General features: G+C 34.6%; 1 protein-coding gene across 4 annotated transcripts in view; it reads left to right on the plus strand.

Annotated features, from left to right (window-relative positions):
* The first annotated feature begins 450 nt into the window (after positions 1–450).
* The window catches only part of LOC143237998 (ornithine decarboxylase-like), a 36574-nt gene continuing 18425 nt past the window's right edge, over positions 451–18599 (plus strand). For 2 of the 4 annotated variants that reach the window (XM_076477852.1, XM_076477855.1), the window contains exons 1-5: positions 451–688; positions 2818–2914; positions 15143–15219; positions 16642–16814; positions 17684–17818. In XM_076477852.1, the coding sequence (XP_076333967.1) occupies positions 599–688; positions 2818–2914; positions 15143–15219; positions 16642–16814; positions 17684–17818 (572 nt within the window). In that variant the 5' untranslated portion in view covers positions 451–598. Of the gene's footprint in view, positions 689–2817; positions 2915–13522; positions 13667–14673; positions 14731–15142; positions 15220–16641; positions 16815–17683; positions 17819–18599 lie in introns of those variants that run through there. The other 2 variants (XM_076477854.1, XM_076477853.1) reach the window with 2 other exon arrangements.

Raw genomic sequence — 18599 nt, forward strand, 5'->3', positions numbered from 1 at the left:
AATCAGGAACTGGAACCGGAATTTTATGCTTAAACTTCTATTTTGTGCCAACTTGGATTGTTAGGCCTAGCATTCATTTTGAACCGTATCTAACTTGTATCTAGTAAAAAGACAGAATGTTGCCACCAGTTTAATAAAGAGTATTCAGTGAAATACCGTCTTGAAGCCACCCAATGGCTTAGTGGTATGTCTGCGGACTTACAACGCTAGAAGCTGGGTTTTGATACCAGTGATGGGCAGAGCACAGATAACCCATTGTGTAGCATTTATGCTTAACTTCAAACAAACAAGTCCTCAGCTACCTAGTAACGGGCGTATGGTTAAATCCCCTACATATTTATCACAAATAGGCTTGTCAGGGTGGAGAAATGAAAGGAGACGTTTTTATCTTTGTAGAACGGAAGTGGCTTTTTGTAGTCGTTCTATAAAAAATGCAGAAGGAAATAATAATATCTAATCGTTATGAACATGAACACTCAAACTCACCACCACGGCAACGTCTGATCAAGAGTTAGGTTTTTCAGTTAGCTTTGCTTTCTTTTATTAAACACCAGGGTTCTTTATAGGCTGACGATCTACAGTTAGATGAAAAAATAACATGGCGTTCACAGCTTCTAGCTCTTCATTTGAAGAAATCTACTTGGACATGACCATAAACGAACTAGCTTGTAAAGTTACAGAAAATGAAGTGAGTAACTCTATATATTATATATTTAGTATAAGTTAACAGTGTTCCATGTTGATTTAAACAATTTATGTATAAGCTATCTGGTTCGTTCAAGTAGCTACTTCACCATGGAAGCGAAGCCTCAGGGGAAAACGTTCACCAAAAATCATAACAAGCTTTTAAATTTAAACTGTTTGGGTGGAATTATGGAAATTAAAAGATTCAAGTTAATCAGAATACCATTGCAGTTCAGAACCAGGACGAGGTCATAATATTAGCCAGTAATATAATGATAGGAATAACTGTATTATACAGCCTATTGTGTGGTCACACTTGTGCAGTCCAGATTTTATCTCAGCATTTCGATATTCCACGTACGATTTATTTGAAAGCTTTTTCTTAACTTAAACCTTATCGATAATCTGTAAATTATAGGAATAGAAAGTGATTTTGTTATTATCCTTGCGAATGGTTTGCACTTTGTGACGTTCCAAACAATTTGACCTCTATTAAAAAGTACTTCTTTAAATACAAATCAGACCCCCAGTGGCACAGCGGTATGTGTGCGGACTAAAAGCGCGAAAAATCGGATTTGGATACCCATGGTGGACAGAGCACAGATAACCTTTTGTGTTTCTTTGTGCTTAATTCCAAACATACATACAAATCAATAAAACGCAGTGAGTAACTGCAAGTGAAAACACAATTATGGCACTAACTTTTGTAATATTATTCAGTTAATTGTACAATAATAACCAACATTTCAAATCTAGTCATATTATTTTACAGTCGTGTGAAAAAAGTTAGGACACCCTATGAAAGCCTGTGTATTTTTGTAGCATTTTTGGATATATAGATATTTAATCTCAATTTTAACAATACTGAGAGATTATAGGAATATAACTAAACAATTAAAACTGAAGTAAAGAGTTTTCAAGATCTTCTCTAAATGTAATTCTACAAAAATGCATATTCTAACTGAGGAAAAAGTTAGGACACCCCCCACATTTATACCCACATAAAATGGCTCAACTCACACACAGGTGTATCACACCAGGTGCAGGTGATTAGAAGATTGTTACTCAGCATTGTGAATGAGGCTTGCCCTATTTAAACCTCAGACATTTAGTTCGGTGTGATCCTGACCCTGCAACACGACAATGACCCAAAACATACCAATGAATCCACCAAAAACTGGCTGAAACCTGAGAAATGGAGAGTCCTGGAATGGCCGAGTCAAAGCTCAGATCTTAATCCCATTGAGATGCTGTGGGGTGACTTAAAACGGGCTGTACATACAAGAAACACTTCAAACATCTCACAGCTGAAAGAATTCTGCATTGAGGAGTGAAGCACACTTTCCCCAGACCGATGTCAGAGACTGGTAGATGGCTACAAGAAGCGTCTCACTGCAGTTATTTCAGCCAAAGGGGGTAACACTAGCTATTAGGGGGTAGGGTGTCCTAACTTTTTCCTCAGTTAGAATATGCATTTTTGTAGAATTACATTTAGAGAAGATTTTGAAAAGTCTTTTCTTTAGTTTTAATTGCTTAGTTATATTCCTATAATCTCTCAGTATTGTTAAAGTATATATCCAAAAATGTTACAAAAATACACAGGATTTCATCGGGTGTCCTAACTTTTTTACATGACTGTATGTTATGCAAATGTATACTATAGTAAGCACTTTTTGTTTTCTTCAGCTGCTTCAAAAGTAGAGAAACATAGATATCAAATTATGATGTGGCTAGTGTTCGATTTCCCAAGCGATCAAACATCAACATTACCACAGAGGTCGAAAAAAATATTTTTATAGCATGTAAAGATAAACTGAAACTTCTTACTTTATTATTTCCGTCACGAGAGAGAAAGTGAATTATGTGGACACAGCTGTCTTTGGTACTTGTTCTTTTTGTGACTAAACTTTTTTTCTTTCTTTTCTCTGCTCTCCCTCACACACACGCACGCCCGTTTTTTTCTGCTTCTCGACTATTGTTGAGATCAGTTTTTAGCACTATGGTTCAAATGTGCCTTTTGACGATGTATTAAAATTATTCAATTCAAAAAAACTTTAACATGCATTTATAATTATACCACACACTTACACCGACAAAGATACGCTATAAAAAATTTTTTTTTTTTATAAACAGAAATTTGAAGATCCCCTCCTCATTGCAGACTTAGATGAAGTTGTGGCTAGATTAGTTCTTTGGCGGGAACTTCTACCACGTGTTCAAACTTTTTTCGGTAAGCTTCCTTAATCGACTTTATTTATTATGTATCTAAACTATTTACAATATTAAGTAAGAAGTTAATACTTTCACGCCTATTGAACATGGTCAAGTATAGTGTGGTGTGTATGTTTTCATACAGCATAGCCACATCTGGCTATCTGCTGAGTTCACCGAAAGGAAGTAAATTTGTGGTACTTTAGATATACATAAACTGTTTATTGTTATAATTCAAAATCTTAATGTATTTTTTATAACCATGGCTTCATTCTGTGAGTCATGTTTCAAATAAGAGGATCATATACTACACCAACTCTCTTTCATAACGCCCCCACCGCTGAAAGGGCGAGCATGTTTGGTGGGACGAGATTTCGAACCCGAGACCCTCAAATTACGAGTCGAACGCCTTAACCCACTTAGCCATGCTGGACTACGGACGTTTAATCTTTATTTGTGTTTTTATGTTTAAATTTATGCCTTTTTTTAAGTTAGTTGTGACTAGTGTTGATTGGTAAAAACAACAGCGAATATTCGAGAATAATCATTTCATTTGGCGCATATAACAAAAGAAAAGAAATATTTTTGCAAAGGATTTTTGTCATAGGATGATGTTTCTTTGGGAATAAATTACTTATATGCGATAACGTTTTAACTTCTTTATGGCTCTGTTACGCACAAGAATGGTAACATTCCATATAAGTATCACTGGTGATAGAAACGAAAAACGTGATTTGACAGATTTCTTGTAGAAGTAACTTAGTTCAACTCTTGCAACAGAAAAAATTACGATGAAAAACAAGTGAAACGGCTTTGTGAAATGATGGTGTGTCTTACACGTGTTAATTGTGTTTAAGAATCAAATCGTTCCCATACTGACCGACTCAACGATTCTTTCATCGTTTAATTAACACTCAATAAATCACAAAGTACCATGCATACAGCTGTTAACGAAAAGTTAATTTGATGGAATAATGCAAACACTCACAAACATTTATCATCGTCTTTTCAATATTTTATTCCCTCTAGAAAATGAAAAACAGTCGTTTGAAATAAATTTTCAGAAACTAAATAGACATTTAAACCTTAATTTTCATAGGGAAAAAATTTTTGAACTTGTAATTTTTTTTTCTGACGTGAGTTAAATAGATCAAAATTAACTATAACGTCTTCCTCCGTGTGTAATTTTGTGCCTCTTTTCATACGAAATAACATTTGAAGAAGATAATTACAAGATATAATTATAACTCTGTACTCAGAACGTCTGAGCTCTAACGGCTATGAAGATAAACTTCACACCTTGTTATACTGAAGTACAAATCCTTTTTGGTTCCTCTAGTGGCACCAAACAGAATAGAAACGTATAATTAATTAACTATACTGATTGTTATATTTCAGTTTTAGTTCCACTCTAATTATGTAATTTCCTCTGATCGGAAGCAAATATTAATGACTAGAATTTATAAAGTCCCCCATTTTTTTAGCACCAATAAGCTTCAATGAACGGGGCAAAAATGTTTTCATTTTTAACAGTTAAGCGAAGTAATTGTTTAAGAAATCTTAGACAGTAAAATAACAAGCGCCATCGACATTTTTCTTTTATTTGTCACGCTTAGTTTAGGTGAACGTGAGTAGGCCTATTATTCTTATTGATCAGTAGGTTTAGGCAAACGCAGTATACTTTAGGGAAGTTTTTTTTTCTTAAGGTCGGTTACATGTGTTGTATAATACTTCTGGCAAATGTTTAACATATTAAGAAACAACGTGAAAGTAAAAGGAAGAACGATTTTTGTTACTTTTATTTTTAAAACTTGTGGATGAAGGCATATATTATGTTAACTATATTTTTTTTAGCTACCAGTTTTGCTTAGTTTTTATAAACTGCTTGAAATATACATTGGTAATAACGTATTTTTGTCGCATCTCTACACTTTGTTTTTCTTTATAAGTATTAACCTTTCATATTTTCTTTGAATTTTCAAGTTTCAACCAGTGATAAACGTAGCCTTAGAGTCACCAGTATCCTCCATCCTATTGGATTTTTAAACATACTTGTTCTACGCTATTTACGCAACAAATACCTTGGGCGTTTATTACTTAATTGGTTAGATTCTCTTTAATAACACAGGAGTCATATAGGAATTGTAAATAAAAATGTCATCGCTCTTCTAGTTAATTCTTTTAATTACTTCAGGGGCTTTCTGTGCATGTTACATGGAAAATGAGTTATTTCACTTTTTTTAAGTTCTTTACATTGAAAGTTGTAACTTTAAATTACTCAGTAGATGTAATATTTAGGATCCTCCCCAGTAGTGAAGTATGAAAACAAGTTTGAGTAAAAGCTCGTTGGTGATAGTTTTGGTTTTGGCAAAAATGGCTTAAAAATGTCTCCTCTTGTCACGTGCACATCCTGAAGAAGACGTTTACATAAACAGTACATATCGATTGTGCAAAGAAGACCAAAAGAAACGAAACGAAAGATAATGAAGAAAAGGTACCAATAAAAAAACAAAACACTGAAACTATAATAATAAAAGCAATAATAAAACTATAACTGGAACCACGATAATGAAAAGAGTATGGATATCGTGAAATACATTATGTATAAAAGTAAAAACATGGTTTACCAACGAATGTGAAATATATAACATTTTACTACATTTTACTACAATATACTACATTTTAAATCGTCTGTGTAACACATAGAGAGTAAAGAAACATGAATGAGTTAAACTGTTACATAGTGAACATTCAAGGTGTTTTTAAACACCACAGGAGATAATAAGATACAACAGTGAGGTGATTGAACAACACAGGAGTAAAAAGATAAAATAGTGGGGTTCTTTCTAAACTCTTATATTGTCAAGCTTTTGGTTCGTCAACCAGTCATTTATGATTTCATTAAGATAATTTGCATATAATGAAATTTATTTCTCGATTGTTCAGTATATGTATATATATGATGTACGTGACTAGATATGCATCCGTTATTTAAAGAAAATAATTTTTAACCTCTGTCCCATTCATCTAAGTAGCAATTATAATTTTTCCTTTTTTTTTTTTGATCAACCCAAGTAAATTATTTTCGTAAAGGTTTGACTCCTTGACTTTTTTATAGATCACTAAGGTCAAGACGGTTAAGAAATGGAAAAATCAGAGCAACGTTATCTTTAACCGATTCATTTCGTTAACTCTTGCATTTTACGAAGCATTTTAGTGAAACAACTCAGAGGAATTTTATGCAGATTTCTTATCCAAACGCTTCTTGCTCATGTTTATTTTAAATAAAAACAAACAAAGAACTATACATCCAGCGTATTGCTTTTTTAAAATATACAATTATCCATAAAATGTCTCATACCAGAAAAATATGTGCATTTTCTTTCTGAGGTCTCATCATGACAACGAGTGTCTAGGCAACGAAATGTCAATATATATACCAAACACAAGACCAGTTATATCGTAGCTACTAGTAATTTAAACAGCAAACACACAAACGTAACAAATGGGTAGAATAGCACATATGTCTGCTTTTATTATGCCTTTTAGTGTTGATATACATATGTCAGTGTATTGTGTATGTATACATACATTATAATTGCTGAGAATTTCAGTTCTTTATCTTTTCCGATTATTAATTTGAGATAAATAATTTGTGTTGTTTGTAAACTGTATATTTCATAGTGCATTGAACGTAGTTGGAGTTTTATTGTTTTGGCGCAACGCTGAACAAAGCATCAGCTAATTGTGATGTACCAGTTCCAGGAATAAAACAGCGAATTTTAACTGATATCCCTTCAAGATCACTGCTTTCTTTGCTGACTTTTGAATTTATTTTCCCAACATCTATTCACTGATATATTGATATATTAACGTACTCGGTACGCGTTTTATCTTAACTGTTTTATACAGACGAGTAGGAATTGAAATTTTAATAGCGTTAAAAAGGCCAATGGCCCTTAAAAATTTAAAACAATTATAAGGTGGCCAGTGCCACCGTCGCCAGTGATACTGTCCAGCGTTAAAAACTGAAAAGTTAAGAGTTTTTATATCAACCACCGTGAAGTACAATTGTATTTTGTATTTTAAGAAATTAGCAAGGAAATTCATATATATATTAATTACCCTAAACAAACCCACACTGCGATGACACCACCAACAATAGTTCACGAAAGAAATAATATAAATAATTATTATATTTTACGTGTCGAATGTTAACCAGCAGTTAAGTGGAACTTACAAAACCGCGTATTTAGTTCAAAGTTTCCAAGAATTATAACTCCAGGCAAATGCTTTGAAGTATTGTAGTTTTGATTAGTTTTCTTTACTAATAAACGAATTGTACTTTTCTGTTCATTTGATTTAGATTTAAGTCTATCTGTTACTAAAATAGGCCTAGTTCGTTCTTTTGATTTAGGTTAATCTATCAGTTACTAAAATAGGCCTAGTACGTTCTTTTGATTTAGATTTAAGTCTTATCAGTTAGTAAAGTATGCCTCATCCGAAATCTCTAAAAATAAAATAAACTTTGTTAATTGTTAACGAATTTACGTGTACAGACTAACAAAATTCGTTTGTTAATAAAGCTACGAGTGTTAACATTCTGTTTATTACTGTAATCAGGAGTAGGTTGTTCATCTTTGTTAGACTAAGTGGGTTTTTATTATCAGTGTAGCTCCAAGTAGACTTTCTCATAAATGAAACTCTGTACAGGTGTTTTAATCGGTGTATCTGTAAGTATACTTTCTAATCAGTGCATAATTCAGAGTATATTTTCTGATTCGCGTAGGTCTCCGAGTACATTTTCTCATCAGCGTAGATCTAAGCAGGTTTTCTCGTCATTATATGTCTGAGTATATTTTCTCATTAGTGTAATTTTGAGAGGAAGATTTGTTATTCACTTGAGTAGATATTTATCGGAGTAGTTAGAAGGGAATTGGTTACTCGTTATGGTATAAATTATTTTTTTATTCCTTCGAATAGATGTTTGTTAGAGTAGATAGAACTGGGTTTAGTTACTCGTTGTAGTACAGGATATTTTTTTATTCCTTTGAATATATGTTTATTAGAGCAGCTGGGAGTGGGATTAATTACACCTTAGAGAAAAGGAGATTTTTTTTATTCACTCGGAGTAGGTAATTATAACTGGATATATTCATGAAAAGTGGGAAAGTTTTAGGTTTGGTTTAGTTTGAATTTCGTGCAAAGCTACACGAGGGCTATCTGCGCTAGCCGTCCCTAATTTAGCAGTGTAAGACTAGAGAGAAGGAAGCTATTCATCACCACCCATCGCCAACTTGTTGAGTACTCTTTTACCAATGAATAGTTGAATTGAACTTCACATTATAACGCCCTCACGAGCATGTTTGGTGCGAAGGGAATTCGAACCTGCGACTCTCGGATTATGAATCGAGTGCCTTGACCACCTGGCCATGCCAGGCCTCTGGGAAAGTAGTTGTTACCTTTGAGTCCACATAAATATTAGAAAGAACATTAGAGACTTTTCATATTCGACATGAATTCCTATACAGAATCTCAAATGTTGAATGTTTTCTGATAAGTTATTAACATTCACTTTTAGACAAGACTACTCGATCATGTGTAAACCCAGTAATGCGATAGATAGGAATATAAATAATTTGTTGAAATATATTACCATGTGCCAGAAATTGTAGATATTTTAACACTCGTTGGTTTCCAGACGATGGTTGCAAGGTTAAAAAATTTGGAGCTATGTGGTATCAGGGCATACAGATATTCCAAGGAATGGGGAGTTATTAAGCACCAGGGTTTGTAAATGCAGAATTCCTCTGTAACAACAGATTACAGACTAAGTTTCATGACGTAAGAATACGTAATGTATAACCTTATTTCCTGAGCAAGATATTGACTCTACAAATATGTACACACGTGTACAAGATGGAGGCAGATAATCCCTACTATCAGGAGACTGTTCGCGTCTTTGGCTGTGATCTCTGGAATCGTGATAGGTAGTGACAACCAGGAGTCTCTGGATTTCCTGAATCGATTAAAGCCTTATTGTTGCCAGGACATGTGATGTTTCGTTTATCCATCCAGCTGGAATTTTGTTATTCTGATGCGTTTTTTTTATCAAGGATTGCCCTTTTCCCTTCTACATCACTAAAACGGTTTCTTAATCAATACTTGATTGATCGTTTTGTGTAACAGAAACGTAAGAACTATAGGTCGATAGAGTTCTGCGTTTCTAATTTCACCCAGATGCGTGATTGCTTTACAATATAACAGACCAAACAGAAATGTCTGTTCATTTTCTGATTATTAACAAAGGAATTTAAGATATGAATACAGGTTATAAATTAAATAGATGGAAATATTATTTGGCCTAAATAGTTGTTTTTAGTTTGTTTGTTTTTTGCCTTAAAACTTGTGCTTCACTTGACTAAGTTAGGCTTAGCCTTGTTAGGTTTCACATTTGTCTCAGTATATACGTGCTTCCGTACAGCTTTCTTTTCTGAAAGTCACTATATACTTGACTTTGTATTGCGCAAGTCTTGTGATTAGCGTATATTAATTGGAAAACTACAGAACTGGACCAGAAACGCTACATGTTTCGAACATTACAAACCGTTCAACTTCAGTGAATTACCTCGGACGTTATTGTTTCTACGACGACATTAAGTATCTTCTTCGGTAAGAATAGAACTTCTAACCAGTATGAGACTAGCGAAGGAAGGAGCGGTTAGCTCAAGCGAGGCAGTCCCGGCATGGCCACTTGGTTAAGGTGTTCGAATCGTAATCTGAGGGTCGCGGGTTTGAATCCCGGTCGCATCAAACATGCTCACCCTTTCAACCGTGCGGGCGTTATAATGTGACGATCAACCCCACTATTAGTTGGTAAAAGAGTAGTCCAAGAGTTGGCCGTGGGTGGCGATGACTAGCTGCCTTCCCTCTAGTCTTACACTGCTAAATTAGGGACGGCTAGTGCAGATAGTCCTCGTGTAGCTTTTCGCGAAATTCAAAACAAATCAAAACTCAAGCGAGGTTCAATATTAACTCAGAACTAATTTGCTCGCCGTGAACTAGTATCATCCATAAAATATTCAGTTCTAGGCCGGATATAAGACTGTTGCTTGTGGGTTTTAAGGGGCTCTTATATCTGAACCATCATTTGTGGTAACTATTGGTAATGTCCGTTATTGTAAATTGCATTGTTCTTATGTTTATATATCAAAATTATATTTCTGTTAAAAAAGGAAATTATGTGTATCAGTATTTTTGGCAAGCAACATAAAGCTAGTACATATTAATATTTAATTAATTACTAAGCTTATGTTGAAATTTCCGGATATTTGAAATAGTAACAAAACAAAAATAATACGTAACAGCAAACAGTTTCTCAGTTTCGAAACAGAGAATTCGAATCTGAAATGCAACAGTTAAACTAACTTAATCAGATTATCTCTTTATTTTGAACCACGAGAGATTTCAAGTATTTCCCTAATTTCTTAATGTATTCTGCATAAATCACTTTGTTGGAGATCTGTGGTAGCAGTAATAGAAGACGTCACTATGCTAATACATCAAGTAAACATAGGAGTGTATCTTTGACTTCAAGAACAAATAGGTCAGCAACCAATTGTGTTAGCATGCACTCCACTACTCGGGAAACAGCGTTCCTCAGTCGTGGCTAAAACGATTAAATCGATGATGGTTTGGTTAAGAATCATCGTAAGAAACTCATTTTGAACGTACGAAGTGAACGAATTAATTTAGTGAAAGTTAAAAATTTGTGGATAAATGACTGGTCGTTATTTATATGTACGTGTGTGAAAAGTAAGTTTTGTTTTAAAAGTTTTAAATAAGAACGTTTTTGTACATTCATAGAATATTTGTGCTTTATCATCATTATGTGATATTCGTGGAATATTTGTACTTTATTATCACTATATCAAATTCGTAGAATATTTGTGCTTTATTATCATGTCATGTTCGCAGAATATTTGTGCTTTATCATCATTATGTGATATTCGTAGAATATTTGTTATTTATTATCATTATGTTATATTCGCAGAATATTTGTGCTTTATTATTATCGTGTCATGTTCGCAGAATATTTGTGCTTTATTATCATTACGTCATGTTCACATAATATTTGTGTTAATTATTATCGTGCCATGTTCACATAATATTTGTGTTAATTATTATCGTGCCATGTTCGCAGAATATTTGTGCTTTATTATCATTACGTCATGTTCACAGAATATTTGTGTTTATTATCATTGTGTCATATTCGTACAGTATTTGTCCTTTATTACCAATGTGTCGTATTTGTAGAATATCTAAGTTTTATTATCACTATGTCTGATTTGTGGAGTATTTATACTTTATAATGTCATTTTTGCATAATATTTATGCTTTATTGTCATTATGACATATTTGTAGAATATGTATGCTTTATTATCATTTTGTCATATTCGTAGGGCATTTGTACTTTATTATCATTATGTTTTGTGGATATCATTCGTCTTTTTCTCGTGCTCTTCAGTATCTCATATTTGATGACCCCCCTCTCTCTTTCTTGGTGGCTCAGAAGTAAATCTGAGGTATTAGAACGCAAAAAATCAGAAACAATAACTGTGGTGTGCACAGTGCAGAGACACTTTTGTAAAGATTTACACTTTAAACACCCACTAACTAATGGAACACTTCAGATTCTTATATTTACATTGGAACATAACGAACATTCATCTATGGTTTAAGCTGGTTTGCATAACGTAACTTACAGCCTAGTAAGTAAAATGATAAATTTTATATGTCGTCTACAAAACATTAGCTAGCTAGTTGAAGATGTAATTAAACGCGAAATCTTGGATTCAACCTTCAAAAATTAAACACATTTTGGGGATTTGCTTTTACGAATATAATTGATCACACTATAACGTGTTTAGTACAGGTAAAAGTTGAAAATTCTGTAATTCTGTATTACCCTTGCTAGCAGTAACAAGATATATAGTTATATTATAGTGGGAGTAATGTTTGGTTGTTTTCTTTTTGAATTTCGAGCAAAGCTACACGAGCGATATCCGGCGCTACCCGTCCATAATATAGCAGTGTAATATTAAGGGGAAGGTAGCTAGTCATCACCACTCACCGCCATCTCTTGGGCTACTCTTTTGCCAACGAAGAGTGCCATCACATTATAACGCCCCCAGGACCGAAAGGACGAGCATGTTTGGTGTAACGGGAATTCCACCCGGCAACTCTCGAATTACGAGTCGATCGTTTTAACGACCTGGCCATGCCGTGCCGACAAAAACTGACCCCAAATAAGCTATACTGAAAGATGTTCACAACTATAAGAATCGGTTTCACTTGTGAGCAACCAGTAAGACGTGAATACATTTCACACTTCCAACGAACTTGCGCATTAAAATAACAACCAATTATTTAAAAGTCTACTCTACCGATACTATTAAAAATGTTCTTTTTGTCGTTATATCTGCATCTAAGAATGCAGTTAAAAAACAAAGTTGAGACTTAAAGCTAAATAGTTAATAACAGGAAACAGGTGTAGGATAGAGTGTGTGGATATCCGAGAACCGACATGGTCACGTGGTTAAGGCACTCGACTTATAATCCGAGGGTCGCGCGTTCGAATCAGCGTCCCACCAAAAATGCTCACCCTTTCAGCCGTGGGGGCGTTATAATGTGACGGTCAATCCCACTATTCGTTAGTAAAAGCGTAATCCAAGCGTTGGTGGTGGGTGGTGATGATTAGCTACATTCCCTCTTGTCTTACATTGCTAAATTACGGACGACTAGAGCAGATAGCCCTCGTGTAGCTTTGCGCAAAATTCAAACCAAACCAATCTGGACATCCGGAAAGAAAAACACAAACAACTTCTAATTATAGAGCAAAAGCCCAGCAAACAAAATATGCGTTCATACTGTGTTGGGGCTTGAGAATACTGTTTTGACTAAATGTTGCTTACGTATTCTTTTCAAGTTTTTGAAGAGGCCTCTGAGAAACAGGAATGTGGCTGGCTGTCTGTGATTTTGTTCTTGTTTATTCTTGATGTTTAGTTTTCTTATTTTATTCGCTATCAAATCTTCCAGATGTTCATTATTCAAAAAGGGCAGTAGTGATATGACGTTTTACAACGTTGCATACCTTGTAATGTAATTCATTAGATAATTTGTACTTACAGACATAACAAAAACAAGAGTTATCACAGTGTGTTTTTTTACCTAAGTATTTCTAATTATACCTGCAGTTTATCGTTCTTACTTCTAAAAAAAAAACTGTTGTGATTTACGCGTTTGTCATCAAAACCTTTAAAATTACTGCTTAGGAACTGGTGATTGGTTGGCGTTTTATGACGCAAAACAATTAGGCTATCTGCGCCAAACAACTGGTAAAAAATTAAATGTAAAATAATATTACTAAAATTTGTAAAAAGGAAACATGTTAAAAAGTCCGTTTTTTGCTTAAAAATTTGAATAGCGTTTAAAAGGCCAATGACCCTCAAAAACTATATATATTTCTCAGGTGAACAGTGTCACCATCGATAATGACACTGTCCAGCGTTAGGGGTGAACGTGTGGGCGAAGCATGTCTAAAATGGTGCCCTCTTTCAGAGTTGTAACTTCGGTACGACAGTAAAATGTGGGATGTTTTGACTTGAGTGTCACACAGACCGCACATTGGTGCATCAGTCCAGATAAAAGGAAAGGATGAGTTAACAGAGACTGGTGAATCAGTGTAATAAAAATAGGAGTTAGACACAAGGTGAGTTTACCTGCATCATAAAGCTGTGAAACAGTTGTGATGAATCTTCTTAATGAAATTCGAAATTATAACTGTTGAATTGTGTCAATCGTGGTTTAGTGACCAGAATTTTAGACAGTGGATCGAAGAGCCCAAGGCTCAAGACATGTTTATTTGATTTCTTGTTGTTGTTTTTTGTTTGAATAATGCACAAATTTAAACAATGGGCTATCGGGGGTGGAAGGTGGCTGTTGCTATAGTGGCAGCTGTTACTCATAGCCCATAAAACACAGTCAACCAGCTCTTAATTGTCATATTCCCTGTCAACTACAAAATACGAAAACCTCATTAAAATCAAATATTTTCCCACCGATATATTTGCTATCCGTGTAGATAGCTCTCGTGTAGTTTTGCACGAAATTAAAAAAAAATGCTTCTAAGTGACATCAATAATTTAATATAACAGATCAATCAATTATCAAATAATAACCATCTTCTTCTAGTGTATATGGTATCAACAAAAACAACCATTTCCTTTTTTTTCTCAGAAAATATGCAAACAATCAGGAACTGGAACCGGAATTTTATGCTTAAACTTCTATTTTGTGCCAACTTGGGTTGTTAGGCCTAGCATTCATTTTGAACCGTATCTAACTTGTATCTAGTGAAAAGACAGAATGTGGCCACCAGTTTAATAAAGAGTATTCAGTGAAATGCCGTCTTGAAGCCACCCAATAGCTTAGTGGTATGTCTTCGGACTTACAACGCTAGAAGCTGGGTTTCGATACCAGTGGTGGGCAGAGCGCAGATAACCCATTGTGTAGCTTTTATGCTTAACTTCAAACAAACAAGTCCTCAGCTACGTAGCAACAGGCGTATGGTTAAATCCTCTACATATTTATCACAAATAGGCTTGTCAGAGTGGAGAAATGAAAGGAGACGTTTTCGTGTTTGTAGAACGGAAGTGGCTCTTTGAAGTAGTTCTATAAAAAATGCAGAAGGAAATAAAAATATCTAATCATTATGAACATGAACACTCAAACTCACCACCACGGCAACGTCTGTCCAAGAGCTAGGTTTCTCAGGTAGCTATTCCGCTGAGACAGTGAGGCTTTCTTATATCTAAAACCAGCGTTCTCTATAACTGCATTTGTCCATCTGCTAAGTCCACCAACAAAAAGTATAGTGTGGTGTGTGTTTTTTCATACAGCATAGTCACATCTGGCTTTCTGCTGAGTCCACCGAAAGGACGTATAATGTGGTACTCTTGATATACATTAACTGTTTATTGTTATAATTCAAAATCTTAATGTATTTTTTTATAACCATGGCTTCATTCTGTGAGTCATATTTCAAATAAGAGGATCATATACTACACCAACTATCTTCGACATCTTGTAAATGTTAACTACAACGATCACTTGTGTTGCTTCACTTTATATCTTTTCTACCACCTTTTGAAAACCTTCTCTTGTTCATTTTCCATTTCTATTCCAGCCATGAAAAGCTGCGACAACGATGTCATTCGAAGGGTAATGGCCGTGTTAGGTTCTGGTTTTGATTGTGCCAGTAAAGTAAGTTTTTATATTTGTATATGTGTACGTATTATTTCATGTAATTTTTCAATGACTTTTTAAACATATAACATCCTGTACCAAGGTAAAACTATGTATTACTGTTGAATATTGTTACATTTTTGGTTTATTATTAATAAGAATAGTTTCCTATATTTCCTTCTATATTTAATACGTTGAGAGGGATAATTTTTTTAACTTTATAATTCATAGAAAATTTATCTTCATGGTTATTTTATGTCTCGAGTCTTATTTAACAGATCTACTTTAAACTGGATTAAGTAACGTCAGTTTTCTAGCGGAGAAAACATAACAGAGATTCTTCTACAGAGTAGTACAAAGTAATACCTCTGTTTAAAACAAAAATATTGTGTTTTTAGCTAATAATATGTATATAAAACAATAAAATAATGGGCATTTAAAACCAATGCGTTGAGTGTGTAACCAAGAGCAGCATGAGTTACAAGAAAAGAACGTTTCTAGTTAAACAGAAACAGATATTGTTAAAACCACGATAGAGTACAGTTAGATGCCTTAACGAATGCAGAACATATCACAGCTAACGTAGTGTGTTTTAGTAACAGTAGAACGTGTCAAATCGATACAACGCAGTATTACAAGTTGTGTGGAAAGCAGTTGAACAAATGGTTCAAGAAAGACACTTCAGCTAATTCTGGATATGACGTAAACTACAGTGTCATAGAATGTCGCCCCTTTTCCTTGTATTCACACTTATTATGGAAACCCTTCGTAACAAGGTATTGTGTGTCTAAGACAACTTCAAGACCATAATAGAGGTGGAAGGCAATATAATGTCTATATAAATCATCGTACGTATAGTAATGTATAGTGCGAGTAAAGCAGCTTATAGGAGCCTGACGTGTTATTCTAATGACGTCGAAATAATACTGAGCTTTCTATGAGAAAATAACAAGAACATTTTCATACCATCTTTGAGGCCCGGTATTACTAGGTGGCTAAGGCGCTCGACTCGTAATATGAGGGTCGCGGGTTCGACTCCCCCTCACATCAAACATGCTCGCCTTTTCAGCAATGAGGGCGTTATAATGTGACAGTCAATCCCACCATTCGTGGGTAAAAGAGTAGCCCAAGAATTGGCAGTGGGTGGTGATGACTAGCTGCCTTCCCTCTAGTCTTATACTGCTAAATTAGTGACGGCTAGCACAGATAGCCCTCATGTAGCTCTGCGCGAAATTTAGAAACAAATAAAGAATACTATATTTGGTTATTACTATAATTCTGTAGAAGTACTTTGAGAAAATCGTATTATGCTACGCAGTGTATTTTTTAAAGTACTTTGTATTCATCAGCTCATTTGTTTAGTGATGGTTGTACAGAATTCCTAAACATGCTTAGATTATAAGAAAGTATCCAACGTTCTTCATTCACACACTTTTTTAGCAAGAAATTCAAAAATTGCTGGACATTGGAGTCAAACCATCTAGAATAATATTTGCACACCCTGTGAAATTTCGAACCCACATAAAGTTTGCTGCGTCCGTCGGCATCCATCTCATGACGTTCGACTGTGTGGAAGAATTGCTGAAGATCCAAGAATGCGATCCAAATGCGAGGTAGGATGTTTCCATCATTTCTACAGTTATTAGTAGTTCAGTTTCATATTCCTTTAAGTACTCAAATTCTTTAAGCTCGGTTCACCAGTATCGTAATTCCACAACTTTAACTGGTATGAGGAATTCCAAAATTTAACATTTCAAACTATGAGAACCATAGCTTTTAGCTCACTTTGTATGATGACCCGGCATGGCCAGGTGGTTAAGGCACTTAAGTCGTAATCCAAGGGTCGTGGATTCGAATCCTCGTCACACCAAGCATGCTCGTCCTCTTAGCCGTGGAAACGTTACAAATTCGGTCAATCCCACTATACGTTGGTAAAAGTGTAGCCCAAGATTTGGCGGTGGGTGATGATAACTAGCTGCCTTCCCTCTAGTCTTACACTTCTGAATTAGGGACGGCTAGCACAGATAGCTCTCGAGTAGCTTTGCTCGAAATTCAAAACGAACCAAACGACTTTGTATGAAGTTTGTGTAATCACGTTTAGAAAACAGCAATATTGAATAAACAAAAATTAATTCTTTATTTAATTTCTACAGTGCATATTAGTGTATAAAAACATTTTAATACCAGAAATAAACGAACTTATAACACCAATTGTGTTGTTTTCTTTAATTGGACATTCAGTGTTTCGCATTACAACTTCAAGTTAACAGGTATAAAAATATATTTAATAGCTTTTACAATTATATGTGATATCAAGTTATTGTCAAGTTATTTCAAGACATTTGAAATGTGCTAATTATCAATGACTCTTCATATAATTAATTACATAACATAAAGAAAGGTAATAATATTTAGAAAGTTTTTCAAACAAAATTATCAAAAAAAAAGTCACATTCATACAGTAACTTTAGTTACTTTCTAGGCTAGTTTTGAGGATTCGACCACCGTTGGAGTCTACTTTATATAATCTTGGGGAAAAGTTTGGCTGTTACCCAAAGGAAGCTTGTCGTCTGGTGCAGAAGGCGCTTGATCTCAACATGGTTGTCGAGGGAATATCGTAAGTATATCACGTTACTAAGTCATTAGTTACACTTCCGTACGGTTTCACAAAGTTTTTTATTTCAAGGGTAAATAAAACCAAAATTTATTTCTTGCTTTTCTATTTCATGTGTATTTTTTTATTCTTCTCGTTATTCATAGAATGTGAACGTTTTACTGACGTCACTACAGCACAAATTGCAACGTTAAGCGTCCTTTATGCGATTTCATTTTAGTGTCTACTGACTGACAGACGGACAACACACTACTGTGTTGAAACAGGTGGAAGTCAGACAACTAATTCTAGTGAACATGTTATGTCACCGTTGCAAGAACTTCAAAATGCTTCCATTTACTTGAAAAGTGCGCCATACACTTACAAAATTCTTAAATTCATTGAACATCTATTAATATGTGGGTAGAAATATAAAAATTAAATGACTTAACTGATGTTGCAAGGTACATCAGAGAAACACTGATTTTAAATGAAAATTCTGAGAAAATGTAAAATGATATAAATAATTCAATGGGAAAAGCCATTGTAATATATATCTTCCGTTGTTGATGATTAAAGTTTGCAGAATGCTTGAATACATTCATTGAGGCACGATTGTTGTTGATTGTCATTAAACACAAAGCCACACAAAGAACTATCTGTGCTCTGATCACCGCGGGAATCGAAACCCGGTTTCTAGTGGTGTGAGTCCGCAAACATGCCGCTGTGCCACTGGAAGGCGTTAGGAACCAATTATCAATTAGTAAGCACTGTGTAAATTTAGTTGAACAACGTGGAAACAATT

Source organism: Tachypleus tridentatus, chromosome 13, assembly GCF_004210375.1.
Source record: "Tachypleus tridentatus isolate NWPU-2018 chromosome 13, ASM421037v1, whole genome shotgun sequence".
Lineage (NCBI taxonomy): Eukaryota > Metazoa > Arthropoda > Merostomata > Xiphosura > Limulidae > Tachypleus > Tachypleus tridentatus.